This window comes from Cibotium barometz, chromosome 27 (assembly GCF_041138505.1).
Source record: "Cibotium barometz isolate CiBa-2024 chromosome 27, ASM4113850v1, whole genome shotgun sequence".
Taxonomy (NCBI): domain Eukaryota; kingdom Viridiplantae; phylum Streptophyta; class Polypodiopsida; order Cyatheales; family Cibotiaceae; genus Cibotium; species Cibotium barometz.
Window position 1 is genome coordinate 28,276,991 of NC_141072.1, and position 21,087 is coordinate 28,298,077.

Consider the following 21,087-nt stretch of genomic DNA (forward strand, 5'->3'; position numbering starts at 1 on the left):
TAATTATAAGATCAAAAGGGAGATTCTTACTCCTATATACCTCGAAGGTTGGGGAGGAATCTTACATTCTACCCCACTTAAAAAAGTGCGAGATGTCCTCATCTCGCAAGATAGAGGATAACTCTTTTTCTTAAGATCCAATTTTATTCTGGGGTTCCTTATATTCTGGTCAACCCAACAGAATACTGGGATAAATATCCCTTAGAACTCATCAACAATTCATTCAGATTATATCATTCATATCTTTAACATAATGGTCCATTAGACCGAAAAATTTTCTTCTGAACATTCCTCCACGGGAATTTTAGTCAAGTAAGTTCTCAATTTGTCATCCCTTAACTTGATCTAACGGTCAAGTATTAATAGTAGCAATCTGACAGCACAATCCACTAATCTCATAGTGATTTGCTGAAATCATTATCATCATTCCAGTTATGAATATCATCACAGGGACTCGTCCCATTCATCCTCATTGAGGTTTCGCTCAGCTTATTACATTTCAACTAAATTTCAAGGATCATCATTTTTCAATCAGAATCCAATTCAATTCATCAATTCTCAATCAGAATCCAATTCAATTCATCAATTCTCAAACAGAATCCAATTCAATTCATCAATTCTCAAACAGAATTAAAAATCATATCAACCACATTCGAAATCATCCTCTGGATAGCATTAACGCTTATAATTTCAAGTCTTAGATTTACTCGTATATACTGTCAGTAAAGAGCTGCAGTATACTCTCGGTATATACGGGTAGTCACGGCCCTTGGAATTATAAGGTAAATACCATCATGTTTAGGCCTCAAGCAAGTCAGGGATTCTATATAATTGTGGTACTTCCATCTGAAGACCCAATTACCAAATTACAAATTTTAGTTTGAATATCAAATTGTATGACTTATATCACACAATTACAACCTTCTTGTGTTTCTTGATAAATTTTTGACATATTTGTCTTCTCAGTTGATCTTTATTAACCAAATGCTCTGATACCAACTGTGAGATCCCTGTCCCCACCATGCGACGGATTCGGGGTACTAGCAACGGAAGTAGCACTTCATGCGCGAGGTAGGGATCCACACTCGGGGCCTCGCCCACGGATATCCGGACAAGAGACTAATCCGTCGGTTTGTCCAAAACCGAAACCGAAAAAACTTCCTTTACCCGGAAAGCATGGGCGATTCCACCAGGATAACTCTTTACTCTATCGTAGTCAAGATCATTACGGATCAACTGATCTGACTGCACCTTTAACGGTACTTGGTCAATTCAAGGAAGAAACTTGCACTTGGATCATTGGGATCAACGCTTTTTTCCCCATCAAGAGGCACAGCCGTTGATTCCTATCCATAGAACAATTTCTATCCGGGATTTACTTCATCTATCGTAATAATAGAAATTAAATCTCGATTTATGGATCCATCAGTCCAGCCTAACCCCATTCAATCCCACGGGTTAGCCAACCGCCCAACCACTGTAGTGATGGGATCCAATTTGGAATTTGGTTAGGTTTTGTCTCGGGTACCAAGGAAAAGAGTTCCGAGGCCCCCTAGCCGGAAGTTCATGCAAACATAAAACTAGCCACACCACTTACACACCCAATATGAAATTGCCTTTTTCTTAGCATCAGCTAACTTTAAAACAATCCTTTAATGAAACCATAGTACCATTGATCACAATCTTCCAATTTATCCGGTTGATTCATAATTTCCCATCAATCCTTTATCAGAGTATCTATGGCATCATTGGCAACTAGAACGCTCACCACCTGTCCACACAGGGGCCTTTTCAATAGTTCCTAGCCCATAATACTCGGCAAGATAATCACTTATAAAAATCAAGATGGACTCTCATTGAAGATCAGCAAGATCAACCAACAGATCCATATAAAGAGCCATGGACTCATCCATTGAAGACCAGCAAGGTCAGCAACCAGATCCATGCTCGGTTTCACAAAACAACTCTTACTCCTTGTTCCAATATCTTCCTCGACGCACGTGTGGGTATCCCAGAGCCCGAGCACCGTATGGTCAGCACCCTCTAGGATCCTTTGCAGGTGACCTAGCGCTTCACTCATAGGCCGCTTCCTTGGTCCCTCATCCACCGTACCGGAAGCTCACCATTTTAATCAAACCGAGGCTGGTCAAGACCTCGGTCGACCTTGCTACACGAGACGTCCTCCATTGACTCTCCGTCAGCAGTTGCAACTTTATCAGTTAGGTCTCCACGACCTTAATCACAAGACGGTCAAAATGCTTTCCCAGCATTCTTGACATAAAACAGCCATTTACAAACAGCATTTACAAACAGTTTACAAATACAATTTCTATATTAACTCTCATTTTTCCACATTTCCCTCATTAATCCACATTACTTATTCCACATTCCATTTATATGTGTTCTCATCCAATCACATCATTTTCCATCTCTTCACTTCAGATTCCTTCACATCACATATCATATATTCACATCCATATCCACATCCATACATCCACATCCACATCCACATTCACATCCAGACATCCACATCCACATCCACATCCACATCCACATTCACATCCATACATCCATATCCACATCCATACATCCACATCCACATCCACATCTACATTCATACATCCATACCTCCTTATCCACATCCATACATCCACATCCACATCCACATCCACATTCACATCCATACATCCACATCTACATGCTTACCTCCATTTTCATATCCTCATTTATACATCCACATTCATACATACACATCCATACATCCACATCCACATGCATACATCTACTATCACTTCCTCATTCATACATCCACATCCACATACATACATACATCCACATCCACATTCCCATTCACATCTATACATCCACATCTACATCCACATACATACATACATCCACATCCATATTCCACATTCACATCTATACAGCCACATCTACATCCACATTCACATCTATACATCCACATCCACATCCACCTTCCCATTCACATCTATACATCCACATCTACATCCACATACATACATACATCCACATCTACATCCACATACATACATACATCCACATCCACATTCCACATTCACATCTATACAGCCACATCTACATCCACATTCACATTCATACATATACATCTACATGTATACATCCACATCACATTCATACAACCATATTACATCCATTCTCGTCCTAACACATCCCATATGCATCTTAACACATCCTAACTCATCTTAACACATTCTATCACATCTCATACACATCTTATCACATCCTATCACTTTCCATACGTATCTTATCAAATCTTATCACATCTCATACACATCTTATCACATCTTTTTACATCTCATACACCTCTTATCACATCCTATCACTTTCCATACGCATCTTATCAAATCTTATCACATCTCATACACCTCTTATCACATCTTATCACATTTCATATCTTTTTTTTAGAAAGAGAATTCTTATATTTCATATAAGATTTCTCTACACATTTATTTATGTATAAATTCCATTTAAGGAGACTAACACTTTCGAAATTAAAATCAATCTTTTATGCATCTTCTTATGCATAAATTCAATTTGGTAGGAAATTACACTTTTAGAATAAAAGAATTTCTCTTATGCATCTAAGTTATGCATAAAATCCATTTATGAGGAAAATCGCACTTTTAGTATAAAAAGAATATCTTTTATGCATACCTATATGCATGAAATCCAATATGATAAAAGTAACACTCTTACAATAAAATAATCAACTTTTATGCATACCTCTATGCATGAAATTCAATTATGATAAAAGTCACACTTTTATAATAAAATAATCAACTTTTATGCATACCTCTGCACGAAATCCAATATGATAAAAGTAACACTTTTGATATAAAAAATTTTCCTTTATGCATACTTCTATGCATGAAAATTAAAAATGATAAAAGTAACACTTTTGATATAAAAATTTTCCTTTATGCATACTTCTATGCATGAAAAGTAAAAATGATAAAAGTAACACTTTTGATATAAAAATTTTCCTTTATGCATACTTCTATGCATGAAAATTAAAAATGATAAAAGTAACACTTTTAATATAAAAAAATTATCCTTTATGCATACTTCTATGCATGAAAATTAAAATTTGATAAAAGTAACACTTTTATGTTAAAATAATAATCTTTTATGCATACCTCTATGCATGCAATCCAAATATGGTAAAAGTAACACTTTTATGTTAAAATAATAATATTTTATGCATAGCTCTATGCATGAAAATCAATAATGCATAATATAAAACAATTAATCTAGGATGATAATTCCTAGAATATGGTAGGAAGTCCTCTTTTTATGCTTTGGATGAAATTATTTTATGCATAATTTTTATAAAAATTTTGCCATAGCTCCGCTCTGCTATGACTGATAAATCTCAATTTTTCTAAGGGATAAAGCTTATCATTAACAAAATAAATAAAATGATCTCTAATTGGATCATTAATCCATAATGGATTGAATCATCAATATACATAAACTAAAAGCATAGAAAAAAGCCATTAATTTGGCCTCAAGCATAGCTTAATCTTGGGTTAAGGAAAAGCTTTATGAAAAGCTTGATTTGGATTGAGAATGGGTCATGAGTATGACCATTTCTTGAGTGAGATAGAGAATTTACATAAAAACCATTAGAATTTAAACATAAATGAAAATTAACTTCAATAGCATTTATTAAATTATGTAACTCTTCACTACTATTCACCAATTAACTTCAATAGCATTTAAAAAACCATACCAATTACGCTTCTCAAGCTTGAGAGGGGTTGAGAAGAGAGAAACATTGAGAAATTATAGAAAAGATCAATATTCACTAATTACCTTACAAATTGCTTGATTCTTTGTTCACGGTAGAGGCCCCCAACCAATCAATTGGTTAAGTATGTTGATGGAGCCACTAATGGGGATTGAAGAAAGAGGGAAGCTCCAAAAACTAGTGAATTATTAAATGAATTCATAGTTCTTGGCTTAGGTGGAGTAGAGTAACGATGCATAAACACTATCTATTTTTTAACAAGGGGGAGGCTTCTATTTATAGGAAAAATTGAGCTCCTAACCAAACAAACTGATTCTAGAATTTTCTAAATCAGTTTGGTCAATATTTGACCATTTTTAGTTCAGTTAAGCTAACTTTTTGGAACTAGACTTGAATGAGGAGAGAGGAGAGATGAAATATCTCAATTTTTATGAGTTTAAAACTCATTCAAGCATGTGAAATATGCACCTCCTTTAAAGAACTCCCCTTCCTTACATATGTGTCATAATGGAATCATTTTAATATTGCTCATAGTTTTTTTACTAATAAACCTTGTACATTTTCAACTCTTCATCTTATGTGAAATATGCACCTCCTTTAAAGAATTCCCCTTCCTTACATATGTGTCATAATGGAATCATTTTAATATTGAGCCTCATAGTTTTTTACTAATAAACCTTATACATTTTCAACTCTTCATCTTATGTGAAATATGCACCTCCTTTAAAGAACTCCCCTTCCTTACATACGTGTCATAATGGAATCATTTTAATATTGCTCATAGTTTTTTACTAATAAACCTTGTACATTTTCAACTCTTCATCTTATGTGAGCATTTACTCATTTTTGGATACCCAAAATATCTCATATTTTTAATATTGCTCATATTTTTTTACTAATAAACCTTGTACATTTTCAACTCTTCATCTTATGTGAGCATTTACTCATTTTTGGGTATCTTCTTTTACAAAATGGATTTATCTCCTCCCTACACATGGATTGAAGCTATTGGCCCATAGGAACCTTAATTGGACCATAATCCAAAAATTTCTAAAAATCTAGACCCTTAGGCTGAGGTCCTTTATACCCATTTCCAATTAATTCCAATTGCACATTGGAAAGTTCTTTTTGAATTTCTGTTTCAGGGGAACTTATTTTAATAAGATGAGTTATTTTTCTATCCAAAAATATTCATAATCTGAATATTCTCTCTCTAGAATATTTTCTCTCTCTAGGTTAAAACAGTTAGAAACAAGGTCTTTATATTTCTGAAGAGGGATTGATTACAGGGGAAGATACTGGACATCAAAAGAGGGTTGGGGGAGGAATCTTACACTTGCACTTGGTCCATGGAATCACCTCTTTGCCGCGCTGATCTCCTCCCACAGAACAAGGTCTTCTCAGGATTTAATTGGTCACAAAGTTTTTGTGTTTAGGAACTAGAATTGGTTACGAAGTTTTTGCTTGATTCAGATCGAGAGATGGACAAGTAGGTTTACTGTCCATCCCTCTCGTAGTCTAACCAATTTCATTTGGTTTAGTTCTAACAAGGATTTCCTTCAGATAAACATCAAGTTTTGGGTAAATATCAATTTAGTGATTTTTTCAATTAAAATATCCAAAGATATTCCTTATGCTATATAATTTCTCGACCTTAATTCATTAGGTAGAATTATGGTGGAAATTCATCTTTTGACACTAAGATTTAATTCAAATCCATCTTTTCTTAAATATCATAAAAATCCTTCTTTTAACTAAATACTAATACCTTTTTTTGAATAAAATAAAATCCCTCTTTTTCTCATTTAATGAGTGCAATCCAATTATCATGGGAATTTCTCTTTTACCATAAATTAAATCTATCTAAAATTCTTCTTAAAAATTACATAAAAATATCCATTAATTCCATTAAGCTAGAAATTTCACTTTTCTCAATCAAATGATTGAATTCCAAATATGGTAAGAATTCTTCTTTCATCATTTAAATTTATCTATGCAAAAAGATAAATTTAACTAAATTTTCTCTAAAAAATTAAATAAAAATCTCCATTAATTCCTTTACACTAGAAATTCCACTTTTCTCATTTAAATGGTTGAATTCCAATTATGGTGGGAATTCCTCTTTCATCATTTAAATTTATCTATGCAAAAAGATAAATTTAACTAAATTTTCTCTTAAAAATTAAATAAAAATCTCCATTAATTTCTTCACACTAGAAATTCCACTGTTCTCATTTAAATGGTTGAATTCCAATTATGGTGGGAATTCCTCTTTCAAAATTTAAATTTTTCTATGCATAAAAATAAATTTAACTAAAATTCTTCTTTAATTTTGAAATAAAATATCCATTATTTTAGTATTCCAAAATTTTCTCTTTCCTCATTGGAATACATGGAATTCTATTGTTATAGGAATTTCTCTTTTATCATAAAAATGAATTACTAGAAAGTCTCCTTTTTCCTAATTAACTATTTATGTATAAACATAAAAATCAGTTTTTCCATGGTTATGATGAGAATTATTCAATTAACCTAGGATGATTAATCCTAGAATATGGTCGGAAGTCCTCTTTTCATACTATGTATGAAAATGATTTATGTGTTAATTTTTTAGAAATTTTTCCATAGCTCTGCTATTACTGATAATTTTCAATAATTTTAAAAACATAACGTTTTAGTTATACTATATGATAGAATAACTATTATTTGGATCAATATCCAATTATGGACTTGATTCCTAAGTTTTTCATAAATTAAATAGCATAATAGCATTAAAAGCCACTTCTTTGGCCTCTAATTTGACAAGCATAGAAATTACTTTTAGATTTGAGAATTGCTTCATGAGAAGCATCATTTGAATATAGAATAGGTCGTAGGAATGACCATTCTTTGGGGGAGAGAGATATATGCTTAAAAAATATTTTTAATTTAAGCATAAATGCAAACTTTATAAGATTTATCACTAAAATTCATTAGAGAGCTCCAATTGCATTGAAGAGCCATTCAATTGAATGCTTCTCAAGCTTGAGAGGGGTTAAGAAGTGAGAAACATTTAGAGTGCGCAGACTTATGGCATAGACTATGAGGAGACATTCAGCCCGGTTGCAAGAACTGTGAGAGCAGTCATTACTATGGCTGCAACGAAGGGTTGGTCTTTACTTCAAATAGATGTAAAGAATGCCTTCCTGCATGGTGATTTGCAAAAAGAAGAAGTGTACATGATGTAGCCACCAGGTTATGAGAGTGATGCACATCTAGATTTTGTGTGCAGGTTATGTAAAGCCTTGTATGACTTGAAGCAGGCACCCAGACCATGGTCAAACAAGATCGGGGAGTATCTTGTTACCATTGGATTTTAGATATCCAATGTAGATTTTTCACTATATGTGAAAAAAACAGATAGAGGAATCATGCTCTTAGTCATCTATGTGGATGACTTGATTACCACTGGTGATAGTGATGCAGACTTATATAATGTCAAGATGCTTTTGAAGGAGAAGTTTGAGATGAAGGATTTGGGTGAGCTGCGGTATTTCTTGGGTATAGAGATGGTGAGATCACCTCATGGCATTTTGCTATTTGCAGAGGCAAGTATGACTTGGACATGCTGTCCAAGTATGGTATGACAGGCTGTAAGCCTATTTCAGTGCCATTGGAGCATAACACAAAGCTTTTCGCAGATAGAGATGAGCTTTTGGAGGACCCCACTACATACAGGTGCATAGTGGGTAGTTTGATCTACATGACCATTACAAAGCCAGTAGACTTGAGCTATGCTGTTGGACTTGTGAGTTAGTTTATGCAGGCCCCTAGGAAGCCACTTGGATGCGGCTAGACGGATCCTCAGGTACATAAAGTCCACAGTTGATTATGGACTTTTCTATGAGGCTGGTACAGAGATACAGTTGCATGGGTACATAGATGCTGATTGGGTTGGTAGTATTAGAGACAGGAGATCTACTAGTGGTTTTATGTTCTCATTTGGGAGTGTTGTTGTGAGTTGGGGTAGTGAGAAGCGGCCAACAATTGCCTTGTCGAGTATAGAGGCAGAGTACAGGGGTGTTGCTATGGCAGCTTGTGAGGTAGCTTGGTTTCAGAAGCTACTTGGTGACATGGGAGAGCTTGTGGATAGGGCAGTTGTCATATATTGTGACAACATGAGCAACATTGAGGTGCATTATCACTTTGTGAGAGAGAAGGTTCTAGCAGGAGATGTAGATCTAGTATATGTCAGCACAGAGGATCAGGTGGCTGACATCTTCTCACAAAGGCATTGGGCATAGAGAAGCTCCACAGGTTTAGGATTTTACTTGGAGTGCAGTGTGTGGAGTTGAGCTCAAGGGGGAGTTTTGAGATATCGAGCTCAACTAGTGCTACGACGGACATTGATGACCCGCCTGGGTGATAGCTTCCCCATCTACACCACTAGCATGGTTGGTGAGATTATGGGTGATATGCGGCCAATGGGATGATAGGCTATGTGACAGTCGTTTTGGATTACTAAAGACTGGCATAGTTATAGCACCAGCTCATTTAGTCGGGTTCACATTATGGACCGACCCTTGTATGTTGTAGTAGTTGAGTACTAACCCATATAGTGTGTACTCTTATCTTTATGTTATGTTGGTTGAGTAGAGAAGAAGAAGATAGAAGAAAATTCAGCTATCTATCTCTCTCTTGTGTCTTGCTCTCTCTTGTGTGTGTGTGTGTTTGCTTGCTAGGGTTTAAAACTCTCCCTCTCCCCCACATTCTCTTTAACACACACACACACACACACACACACAAAATCAAACCCCAAACACACACACACACTCTCTCTCTCTCTCTCTTACACACGCTCTATACTTTACAACGAACCAATTTAAAAAAAAACTTTGGCCTAGCCTTTCAAAAATTGGCTTTATTCTACAATTGAGCATTTGAATTGAAAGCTATTTTATGAATTATTGAACTTTTTTTTTGAAATATACGTAGACAGGGGCCACTGAGCGAGCAATCAATGGAGGCTCCTATTGCATGCTCTCCACACCTCACACCCTTTAACCTTGCCCCAAGGCTCTAAAGAAGAAGGAAAAAAAGATAGAGCCTAATTACATGGGCCCAGTATTATCTTCATTTTAGTGTAATTCTATTATCCCTCTATTTTGCCTCTACTTTTGGAAGCTTTGGAGCTTCACAATTCTCCATCCTCTCTTGGAGATTATCCTCCCCAACTTGGTGGCCAAATCTTGCTTTGTGGGCTTCACTTCTTTCTTTAAAGAATCAAGTCAAAATCAAAGGTAAGCCTTAATCCCAAGGCTTTTGACTTGATTCTTTCTTTAAAGAATCAAGTCAAAATCAAAGGTAAGCCTTAATCCCAAGGTTTTTCTATCTTTCTCAATGGTTATCTCCTTCCCAACTCCTCTAATGCTTGGGAAGCTTTCAATAAAATGGTTTTTTTTTAAATCAAGCTTCTTAATGATTCATAATGTTTAAATGGTTTAATACTAATCTTTATGCTTAATTATAGTATTTTTATTAGTAAATCTCTCTTTTTGGAAAGATTAATCATCTTTATGGTTAGATCCTTATTTAGAAGGATGGTTCTTAATGATAAACTCATTATCTTAAACAAAACTCTAGGCTTGACAAATGGATATGAGAAATGGATATTTAAGAATAATCAAGAGATTTAATCATAATTATGCTTATAATTATAATTATGCTATGTATGCATAATAAAATTTTAGTTTAAAAGAGGAGTTCCTATTACATTTCATAATGAAATTTTAGTTTAAAAGAGTTCTTATTACATTTCATAATTATGGGTCGGCGACTCCAGTGCATAGAGAAGCCTGGAGGTCTCTGAGTACCTGGGACATTCGACATTCGATGCAGAGGGCAGCGACGATTGCAAGACTGCTACGCATGGAGAAGGCAACGGTTGCAGGAGTGCTACTATGCAAGGACCCTCCATGCAACTAAAAAACACGACACGTGGCACATGGAGGATTCCCCGTTATATATAATAATATATACATTGGGTCGGCGACTCCAATGCATGGAGAAGCCTGGAGGTCTCTGAGTACCTGGGACATTCGATGCAGAGGGCGGCAATTGCAGGACTGCTACGCTTGGAGAAGGCAACGGTTGCAAGAGTGCTATATATATATATATTGATTTCAAAAAAAAAGCTTGCCTGTGTAACTCCTAGTGACTAGTCTCCTTCCTCTAATACTGTCGTAAATCTACGTTCATTATTTCAATCATATTGGCAGATAGCTAAGACAAAAACCCATCAAAAAATCTTGAATGCAAATGGCGTAAGATCCTATGATGGAATCGGTGCTTGAAAAAAAAAACCGTGTACACTGCACACAGCAGGTGTAATTACAAGTTCAAAATTTAGAAAATACCCCCAAATTTTGAGTGTGAAGGTTTGTTTTTTTAAAGAGGTGCTAGTAATAGAACCTATTAATTTTGTAAAAATTGAGACCTTGAAGCTCTGTCAGATGGAGGGTTTTCCACCTGTAAATGAAAAAGTTTTTTTGTGTATGATGCCATTACACCATGTGATGTTATAAAAAGGCACGTCGCATAGCAATGTGAGAAATAGTAGCTAAAGGGTACCAATAATAACTAGTCAAGAAACACGAGGTATAGCCTTTGAATGGGACCAGTGTTAGGAAAAAACCATCTTTTAGTGTAATTTTCACGGTTGAAATTGACAAAAACCAGTTATAATTTTACCTAGCCTTGAATTTAAAGGTTCGAATCTTTGAAGTTTTAGTTATAAAAAAAAGTTTGTTTCTGACCTTGAATGGGACTCAGGAGGCGACAAGAAGGTTGATAATTGAGAGTGTGGATCCCCCGCACGGGGCGGGGATCCACACTTGGGGCCTCGCCCGCGGATGTCTGAACGAGAGGCTAGCCTGGGCGGTTCCTCCGAAACCCGAGCCCAGAAAAAACTCCCCTCACCCGGAAGGCACGGGCGATTCCTCCATGGGAAAATATTTATACGGGGAAATTACTCTAACGAGTCAAAGTCTTAACTAGTTAAACTGATCTGACCGAACCTTAAGTCACATGGTCAGATCAAGAAGAGACTTGCACTTGGTCCATGGAATCACCGCTTGTTGCTGCTGATCTCCTCCCACAGAACAAGGTCTTCTCGGGATTTAATTGGTCACGAAGTTTTTGTGTTTAGGAACAAGAATTGGTTTACGAAGTTTTTGCTTGATTCAGATCGAGAGATGGACAAGTAGTTTTACTGTCTACCCCTCTCGTAGTCTAACCAAATTCATTCGGTTTAGTTCTAACAAGGATTCCCTTCAAATAAACATCTAGTTTTGGGTAAATATTAATTTAGTGATTTTTCCAATTAAAATATCCAAAGATATTCCTTATGCTATATAATTTCTCGACCTTAATTCATTAGGTAGAATTATGGTGGAAATTCATCTTTTGACACTAAGATTTAATTCAAATCCATTTTTTCTTAAATATCATAAAAATTCTTCTTTTAACTAAATACCAATACCTTTTTTTTGAATAAGCTAAAAAATCCCTCTTTTTCTCATTTAATGAGTTCTCTTTTACCATAAATTAAATCTATCTAAAATTCTTCTTAAAAATTACATAAAAATATGCATTAATTCCATTAAGCTAGAAATTCCACTTTTCTCATTCAAATGATTGAATTCCAAATACGGTAAGAATTCCTCTTTCATCATTTAAATTTATCTATGCAAAAAGATAAATTTAACTAAATTTTCTCTTAGAAATTAAATGAAAATCTCCATTAATTCCTTTACACTAGAAATTCCACTTTTCTCATTTAAATAGTTGAATTCCAATTATGGTGGGAATTCCTCTTTCATCATTTAAATTTATCTATGTAAAAAAATAAATTTAACTAAATTTTCTCTTAAAAATTAAATAAAAATCTCCATTATTTCCTTTACACTAGAAATTCCACTTTTCTCATTTAAATGGTTGAATTCAAATTATGTTGGGAATTTCTCTTTCAACATTTAAATTTATCTATACATAAAAATAAATTTAACTAAAATTCTTCTTTAATTTTTAAATAAAATATCCATTATTTTAGTATTCCAAATTTTTCTCTTTCCTCATTGGGAATACATGGAATTCTATTGTCATGGGAATTTCTCTTTTATCATAAAAATAAATTACTAGAAATTCTTCTTTTTTCTAATTAACTATTTATGTATAAACATAAAAATCGAATTTTCCATGGTTATGATGAGAATTATTCAATTAACCTAGGATGGTTAATCCTAGAATATGGTAGGAAGTCCTCTTTTCATACTATGTATGAAAATGATTTATGTGTTAATTTTTTAGAAATTTTGCCATAGCTCCACTGCTATTATTACTGATAATTTTTAATAATTTTGAAAACATAACGTTTTAGTAATACTATATGATAGAATAACTATTATTTGGATTAATATCCAATTATGGACTTGATTCCTAAGTTTTTCATAAATTAAAATAGCATAAAAGCATTAAAAAGCCACTTCTTTGGTCTCTAATTTGACAAGCATAGAAATTAATTTTAGATTTGAGAATTGCTACATGAGAAGCATCATTTGAATATAGAATAGGTCATAGAAATGACCATTCTTTGGGGGGGAGAGAGATATGCTTAAAAAACATTTTAATTTATAAGATATGCATAAAAAACATTTTAATTTAAGCATAAATGGAAACTTTATAAGATTTATCACTAAAGTTCATTAGAGAGTTTTAATTACATGAAAGAGCCATTCAATTGAATGCTTCTCAAGCTTGAGAGGGGTTAAGAAGTGAGAAACATTTAGAGATTAAGAAAAAAGACCATAAATCACCCTTTACCTCTTAATTTGCTTGACTCTTTAGTCTATGGAGAGGCCCCCAACCAATAAATTGGTTTATTATGTTGATGAAGACTCCAAGGAAGGTTGAAGAGAGAGAGAAGCCCCAATCTCTTCAATTTGTAGCGGATTTTTAGAGAATAATAGAAAATATACTTATTTTAGAGTAATACCGATATAGTTTATTTCACAGATGAGAATACAAAAGAATGAGGGTCTATTTATAGGTGAGGGAGGCCACTAACTGAGTCCAACTGAGTTCTAGAATTTTCGAGCTTCAGATTTGGTTGAATTTGGACAAGATTTGGACCAGTTTGGCTCCCTTTTTGATTTGGTTTTATCCAGGAGAGAGGAGAGATAAAAATATCCTATTATTTTTTAGTTTAAAACTTCTCCACACATGTGAATTAGGCACCTCCTTGAAGGCTCCCCCTTTCCTTACCAAGGTGTCAAAAATGAATAATTACTCTAAAATATCACATTTTTTAGTAATATTTCATAATTTTTAACTAATAAATCTTATACTCTTGTCAACTCTTCATCTTATGTGGGCATTTACTCATTTTTGGATATTTCATTTTATTCATTGGATTTATCTCATCCAAACACTTGGATTAATCTTATTGGTCCATAGGAACCTTAATTGGACCATAATCTAAAATTTTCAAAAAATCTTAACCCTTAGGCTAAGGTCTTCTAAATCGTTTTTAATTAATTTCAATTGCACCTTGGAAATTTTTTTTTGATTTTCTATTTTAGGGAAACATATTTGTGATATTTGTAGTTATATATCTAAAAATATCTCAATATTGATTTACCACTCTCTAGAAATTTTTGTTATATTTGTAGGGAAACATATTTGTTATATTTGTAGAAGTTATATATCTAAAAATATCTCAATATTGATTTACCACTCTCTAGAAATTTTTATCTCACTAGGCAAAATAAGAAAAAATAATATTTTCTTGTATTCAGAAACAGGGAATGATTACAAGGGATTGAAGTGAAGGCTTATTCATTATTCAGGCGCGCTGAGGAGAAATCTTACACAGTAGAAGCAATTGTTGTGTACATTATGAATAGGACACTCACTGCAGCTATTCATGGTATGACTCCTGAACATAAGTTTATAGACATAAGACCGGATGTGTCTTCATTGGTTATGCTATGGAGCAAAAAGGTTATAGATGCTATAACCTTACCACTCTTGAGATGCGAGTAAGCAGAGATGTTGTCTTTGATGAGATGAGCAGCAGAGCTGGTATGCACCAGTACTACTGAAGGCAACAGAAGATGCAGATGTAAGAAGTGCTGATGTTGCACCACATGTAGAGCATCAATCACATGTGCTAAGTGGACCTGGGGAGTCCTTTAGAGCAAATGTTAGCCCATGGTCAGGCAGGGCTGAGGAATGATGCAGGTATACATGTATCACGAAAAGGGAAGGAAAAGGTAAATCAACCTTTTGTGCTTGATCTGTCAGCAGGTCACTCATATGTGGATGGTGACTCTAGTGGCTCTGAGCAGAGTCTTGATGAGGGGTTTGGCATTCCATCTATGGTTACTCCTAGTGTAAGGAGAACCAAGGTTGTTTTGAGGACACCTGGCAGTGATCTAGGTGTATGCAGGTCTATGAGGGTTAGATACCCTGTTTTGACAGGTTGAGATATGATGGATATATAAGCCATCATTATGCTTACATGGTAAAAGCAATATAGGAGGTTGAGCCCACTTGCTTTGAGTAGGCAATTTGAAATAAGAAATGGGAAGATACCATGGATGAGGAGATGGCAGCATTGGATGCAAATGCAACATGGGAGTTAGTGCCTTTGCCTAAGGAAAAGAAGGCATTGGATGTATAAGCACAATGCTGATGGTTCAGGCAAGATTGGTTGCCAAGGGCTGTGCACAGACTTATGGCATAGACTATGAGGAGACATTCAGCCCGGTTGCAAGAATGGCAACTGTGAGAGCAGTCATTGATATGGCTGCAGCAAAGGGTTGGTCTTTACATCAAATGCATGTAAAGAATGCCTTCTTGCATGGTGATTTGCAAAAAGAAGAAGTGTACATGATGTAGCCACTAGGTTATGAGAGTAATGCATATCTAGATTTTGTGTGCAGGTTATGTAAAGCCTTGTATGACTTGAAGCAGGCACCCAGACCATGGTCAAACAAGATCAGGGAGTATCTTGTTACCATTGGATTTTAGATATCCAATGTAGATTTTTCACTATATGTGAAAAAAACAGATAGAGGAATCATGCTCTTAGTCATCTATGTGGATGACCTGATTATCACTGGTGATAGTGATGCAAACTTATATAATGTCAGGATGCTTTTGAAGTAGAAGTTTGAGATGAAGGATTTGGGTGAGCTGAGGTATTTCTTAGGCATAGAGATGGTGAGATCACCTCATGGCATTTTGCTATTGCTGCAGAGGCAAGTATGACTTGGACATGCTGTCCAAGTATGGTATGACAGGCTGTAAGCCTATTTCAGTGCCATTGGAGCATAACACAAAGCTTTCCACAGATAGAGATGAGCTTTTGGAGGACCCCACTATATACAGGGGGTAGTTTGATCTACATGACCATTACAAGGCCAGTGGCACTTGAGCTATGCTATTGGACTTGTGAGTCAGTTTATGCAGGCCCCTAGGAAGCCACTTGGATGTGGCTAGACGGATCCTCAGGTACATAAAGTCCACAGTTGATTATGGACTTTTCTATGAGGCTGGTACAGAGATACAGTTGCATGGGTACACAGATGCTGATTGGGTTGGTAGTATTGCAGACAGGAGATCTACCAGTGGTTTTATGTTCTCATTTGTTGTGAGTTGGGGCAGTGAGAAGCGGCCAACAGTTGCCTTGTCCTACAGAGGCAGAGTACAGGGGTGTTGCTATGGCAGCTTGTGAGGTAGCTTGGTTTCAAAAGCTACTTGGTGACATGGGAGAGCCTATGGATATAGGGCAGTTGTCATATATTGTGACAACATAAGCAGCACGCAGTTGGCCAGTAACCCAGTTTATCATGCTAGAACAAAGCACATTGAGGTGCATAATCACTTTGTGAGAGAGAAGGTTCTAGCAGGAGATGTAGATCTAATATATGTCAGCACAGAGGATCAGGTTGCTGACATCTTCACGAAGGCATTGGGCATAGAGAAGCTCCACAAATTTAGGAGTTTACTTGGAGTGTAGTGTGTGGAGTTGAGCTCAAGGGAGAGTTGTTAAGATATCGAGCTCAACTAGTGCTACGACGGACATTGATGACCCACCTGGGTGATAGCTTCCGCATCTACACCACTGGCATGGTTGGTGAGATTATGGGTGATATGCGGCCAATGGGATGATAGGCTGTGTAACAGTCATTTTGGATTACTAAAGATTGGCATAGTTATAGCACCAGCTCATTTAGTCGGGTTTACATTATGGACCGACCCTTGTATGTTGTAGTAGTTAAGTACTAACTCATATAGTGTGTACTCTTATCTTTATGTTATGTTGGTTGAGTAGAGAAGAAGAAGATAGAAGAAAATTCAGATATCTATCTCTCTCTTGTAGGCTTGCTCTCTCTTGTGTCTTGCTCTCGTGTGTGTGTGTTTGCTTGCTAGGGTTTAAAGCTCTCCCTCTAACTTGGTGGCCAAAGCTTACTTTGTGGGCTTCACTTCTTTCTTTAAAGAATCAAGCCAAAATCAAAGGTAAGCCTTAATCCCATGGTTTTTCTATCTTTCTCAATGGTTATCTCCTTCCCAACCCCTCAATGCTTGGGAAGCTTTTAATTAAATGGTTTTTCTATCTTTCTCAATGGTTTTTTTTTTAAATCAAGCTTTCTAATGATTCATAATGTTTAAATGGTTTAATACTAATGATTCATAATATTTAAATGATTTAATACTAATCTTTATGCTTAATTATAGTATTTTTATTAGTAAATCTCTCTTTTTGGAAAAATATCCTTATTAGAAGGATGGTTCTTAATGATAAACTCATTATCTTAAACAAAACTCTAGGCTTGACAAGCTAGAGAAAAAGATTAGGTATTTTTATGATTTTAATCTAGTAAAAAATGATGATTAATTTCTTTAAGCTTGTTTATGATTAAGAAAAATCATATTAATTCATTTAAAGTTGAAAGAGGGTTATGCTAACATTTTTGGAAATGAGAAATGGATATTTAAGAATAATCAAGAGATTTAATCGTAATTATGCTTATAATTATAATTATAATTATGCTATCTATGCATAATAAAATTTTAGTTTAAAAGAGGAGTTCCTATTACATTTCATAATTATGGGTCAGCGACTCCAATGCATGGAGAAGCGTGGAGGTCTCTGAGTACCTGGGACATTCGATGCAGAGAGCGGTGATTTTGCAGGACTGCTACGCATGGAGAAGGCAACGGTTTGCAGGAGTGCTACTACGCAGGAACCCTCCATGCAACTAAAAAACACGACACGTGGAGTCTAATATTACCTTAGTCAAGTGGTATGATTAGTTGGGTCATGTTGGACTCAAGTTTGGATGAAAACTACAGGAAGTCTAATATTATCTTAGTCAAGTGGTATGATTAGTTCGGTCATGTTGGACTCAATTACGAGTGTTTAGGGTAACATGGGCATATTACCTTAGTCAAGTGGTATAATTAGTTGGGTCATGTTAGACTCAATTTATGTGTGTTTCACTATAGGTGACATGGGCATAGACCATCATTGGGAGCCTATATATAGACCAATAGTGTAGCTCCCTATTCATCATTCACTCATCTACCTTCACTTCTTGTACACCCTTTATTCTCTATGCATGAAATTAAAGTTGTTTCCACTAGAGAACATGGGTATTATAATCAATTTTTCATCAACAACGATTTAGTAATACTGATCCCCTCTAACTTTGTTCATTTGAAAGTTATGCATTGTTTTGCCTATGGAAGAGTTTCTATGTTCACATCATGTATTTATCACATTCTCTAACTTCTTATAGCTAGAAGCAACATGATGCCCTTGCTTATTTTGCCCTTACTTAAATAAGCAAGCACCAAGGCCATTTTGTAAGAATGTATGATCAAGTTACAACTCCACAAATAGTTTGGTTGATGGTGATGCTCATAACATTCCCCTTCTTTTAGTTGTTTTTGTAAGAATCTGTGTGATCAAGTAACAATGCAATAAATAGTTTGTTGGTGCATGCCCATAATTATCCCCCTCTTTTAGTTATTTTTGTAAGAATGCATGATTAGGTAACAGCTCCAAAAATAGCTTGTTCAAGGGTGCCTCTTTTAGCTATTTTTGGAATGTATGATTAAGTAACAAGTCCACAAATAGTTTGTTTGATTGTGCATGCTCATGATAACCCCCCTTTTCTAGTTATTTAGAAGGAATTTGTAATAAGGTTCACATTCATGTGTTGAAAAAATCCTTCATCTATAGCAAGAAATCCATTTGTAAGGTTGTCACTCCCTTCCCTCTCTCTCTCTCTCTCTCTCTCTCTCTTTCTCACACACACATACACACACACACAGAGTTAGATAGTTACAATTCTGTTAGTGGACAATAAGGTTAGTTGTCTCTACAATGTAATGTAAAGGAAGAAAGTGCATTAATTAGATTACAAGAACATAGAAAAACTCTCAATAATTTCTATTTTTGCCTTAGCCTAAGGCCTTACACACAAAGAAATACAAATGCACTCACTATAAATCGAGCGCATTGGGTTGCTTTAAACACATGATTTAACCGTGCATCAATTTTAGTGGGCTAATTATTATGGTTTGCTTGTTGGCAACAACAAGCAAACCATCAACCTATGTAGAACATGGGGTTGGGCAGCTTGAAGACACGGTTGCCAACAGAGTAGCCTGTAATGTCACTCCACTGGTCCCCAATGTTGCCCACTATGATGTAGCCTTGGTCCTCTAGGGCCTTGCGTTTCCCTGACTTGTACAACTCTGCCTTCACACCATGGTCCGCGCTTTGCCTGTTTGCAAGTAATTAGCCATACCCCTGTCAACTAATTGTATACATTATTTACCGCCGTCATTAGTGATAGTAATGGCATTGATTTACCTTAGCTGCAAAAGGCTTAAAATTAGCTTATCGGAAGCAAACGAGTAAGGTTTGCTAAGAGAGAGAGGGAGGGGTCATAACCACTCCAGCCATATTTAGTAGCTTAATTTTGACAATTAATAAGGTGAATGTTCGGACCCCAAAAAAAAAAAAGGCAATCTTGGTAAGGGGAATCTGACCTTGAGATTTAAGCCCTCCCATAGAGGTCAAGTTCAAGAGATTGTCAAGAGAAAAGAAGCTACTCTTAATAACCTCAGAAGATTAAGCTTCTCAATAAGGAGATTACCTCGGGGGTAAGCTTCTCAATAAGGGGATTACCTCAAGATTAGGCCTTTCCAGCCTTTATAGCCTGCTTTGAGGAGATTCTTAACAGTCAAATTGCGTTGGCTCTCGTCGCGCCCAGTCAAGAAGAACACAGAGTATCCGAGCTCTTTGAGCTTGTAGAAGAGCTTGAGCGATGCAGGGAGAGGGGTGGCAATGCCTTTTTCAACCCAAGCCTCAAATGAGGTGTCATTGAAGGCTTCAGCTCTGCAGGCAAAAGAGGAACAGACGGAGTTATGGGGATAATGAATGTACAGGACGTGTACATACCAACACAACATGGGGCGGTTTCATATTTATCTGAGTGGCCGCTGCCCAAGTGAGAAAGGGACAACAGGCTTGTTTTTTTTTTTTTGGCGGGTTGCTTTCAGGGGGGGAAGCGTACCCGAAACTGTGTTGGGCGTAATAGGCGACAGTGGAGAGGCTGGTGTCGTCGATATCAAAGACCCAAATGTATTTGCCACCATCGCTCGTCTTGTTGTAGGCTTCGGCGTAGGCTATGGCCTGCTGTGTGGCAGCTTCAGAGTCGTCAAGGTAGGCGGAGCCCGTCATGTAGGCCGCCACGTAGGCTTCACACTTTTCCGGCACCTCGGCCCACCCCCTCAGATTGTTCACGTCCACGTTGAAACGCCAGCTATGGCACAGCTGCTCCCTGTGAGAGCCCGCCCATGTGGCGGCAGGCAGCAGAAGCACAGAGGGCAAGACGAAGAAGAAGACGAAGAAGCAGCAGCAGGAGCATAGTGGGGATGCCATGGATGCGCATCACCAACCAACGCTCAAGCTTCTGCTTTTGTAGGCTAGCTTGCCCTTTCGTACGCGCCACACGTGTTGCGTCACCCCACGTCAGTCTCTCCGGGTCTCTTGTCTTTTTGGAGTACACACAGTGCGCACATCATTTTTGGCCGGGTCTCTTGCCTTTTTGAAGTACACACAGGGCGCGGCCTGACGTTGTTATCTGTTGCGAGTCTTGGTCCCGTTCTCTCCTCCATTCAGCAAAAATTCGAACCTTTAAATTCAAGGCTAGGTGAAATTATAACCGGGCTTTCTC

The 21,087-nt window shown here is 36.3% G+C and overlaps 1 protein-coding gene across 1 annotated transcript; it reads right to left on the reverse strand.

Moving 5' to 3' along the window:
• Nucleotides 1-19,260: 19,260 nt before the first annotated feature.
• LOC147623254 (acid phosphatase 1-like) lies at nucleotides 19,261-20,797 on the reverse strand. Its single transcript, XM_086821352.1, has 3 exons — nucleotides 20,425-20,797; nucleotides 20,037-20,246; nucleotides 19,261-19,629 (listed from the first exon to the last, which is right to left on the reverse strand). The coding sequence occupies exons 1-3, from the start codon at nucleotides 20,790-20,792 to the stop codon at nucleotides 19,452-19,454; spliced, it is 756 nt and encodes a 251-aa protein (XP_086677478.1). The 5' UTR covers nucleotides 20,793-20,797; the 3' UTR covers nucleotides 19,261-19,451.
• Nucleotides 20,798-21,087: the final 290 nt, after the last annotated feature.

What these genes read in the sequence shown, in the direction of transcription:
- LOC147623254 (XM_086821352.1), bottom strand. Translation starts at nt 20,792, where the DNA reads ATGGCATCCCCACTATGCTCCTGCTGCTGCTTCTTCGTCTTCTTCTTC. An exon ending in TACGCCCAACACAGTTTCGG is followed by an intron (nt 20,247 to 20,424) that starts GTACGCTTCCCC and finishes TTTTGCCTGCAG; the next exon opens with AGCTGAAGCCTTCAATGACA. An exon ending in TGGAAAGGCCTAATCTTGAG is followed by an intron (nt 19,630 to 20,036) that starts GTAATCCCCTTA and finishes ACTTGCAAACAG; the next exon opens with GCAAAGCGCGGACCATGGTG.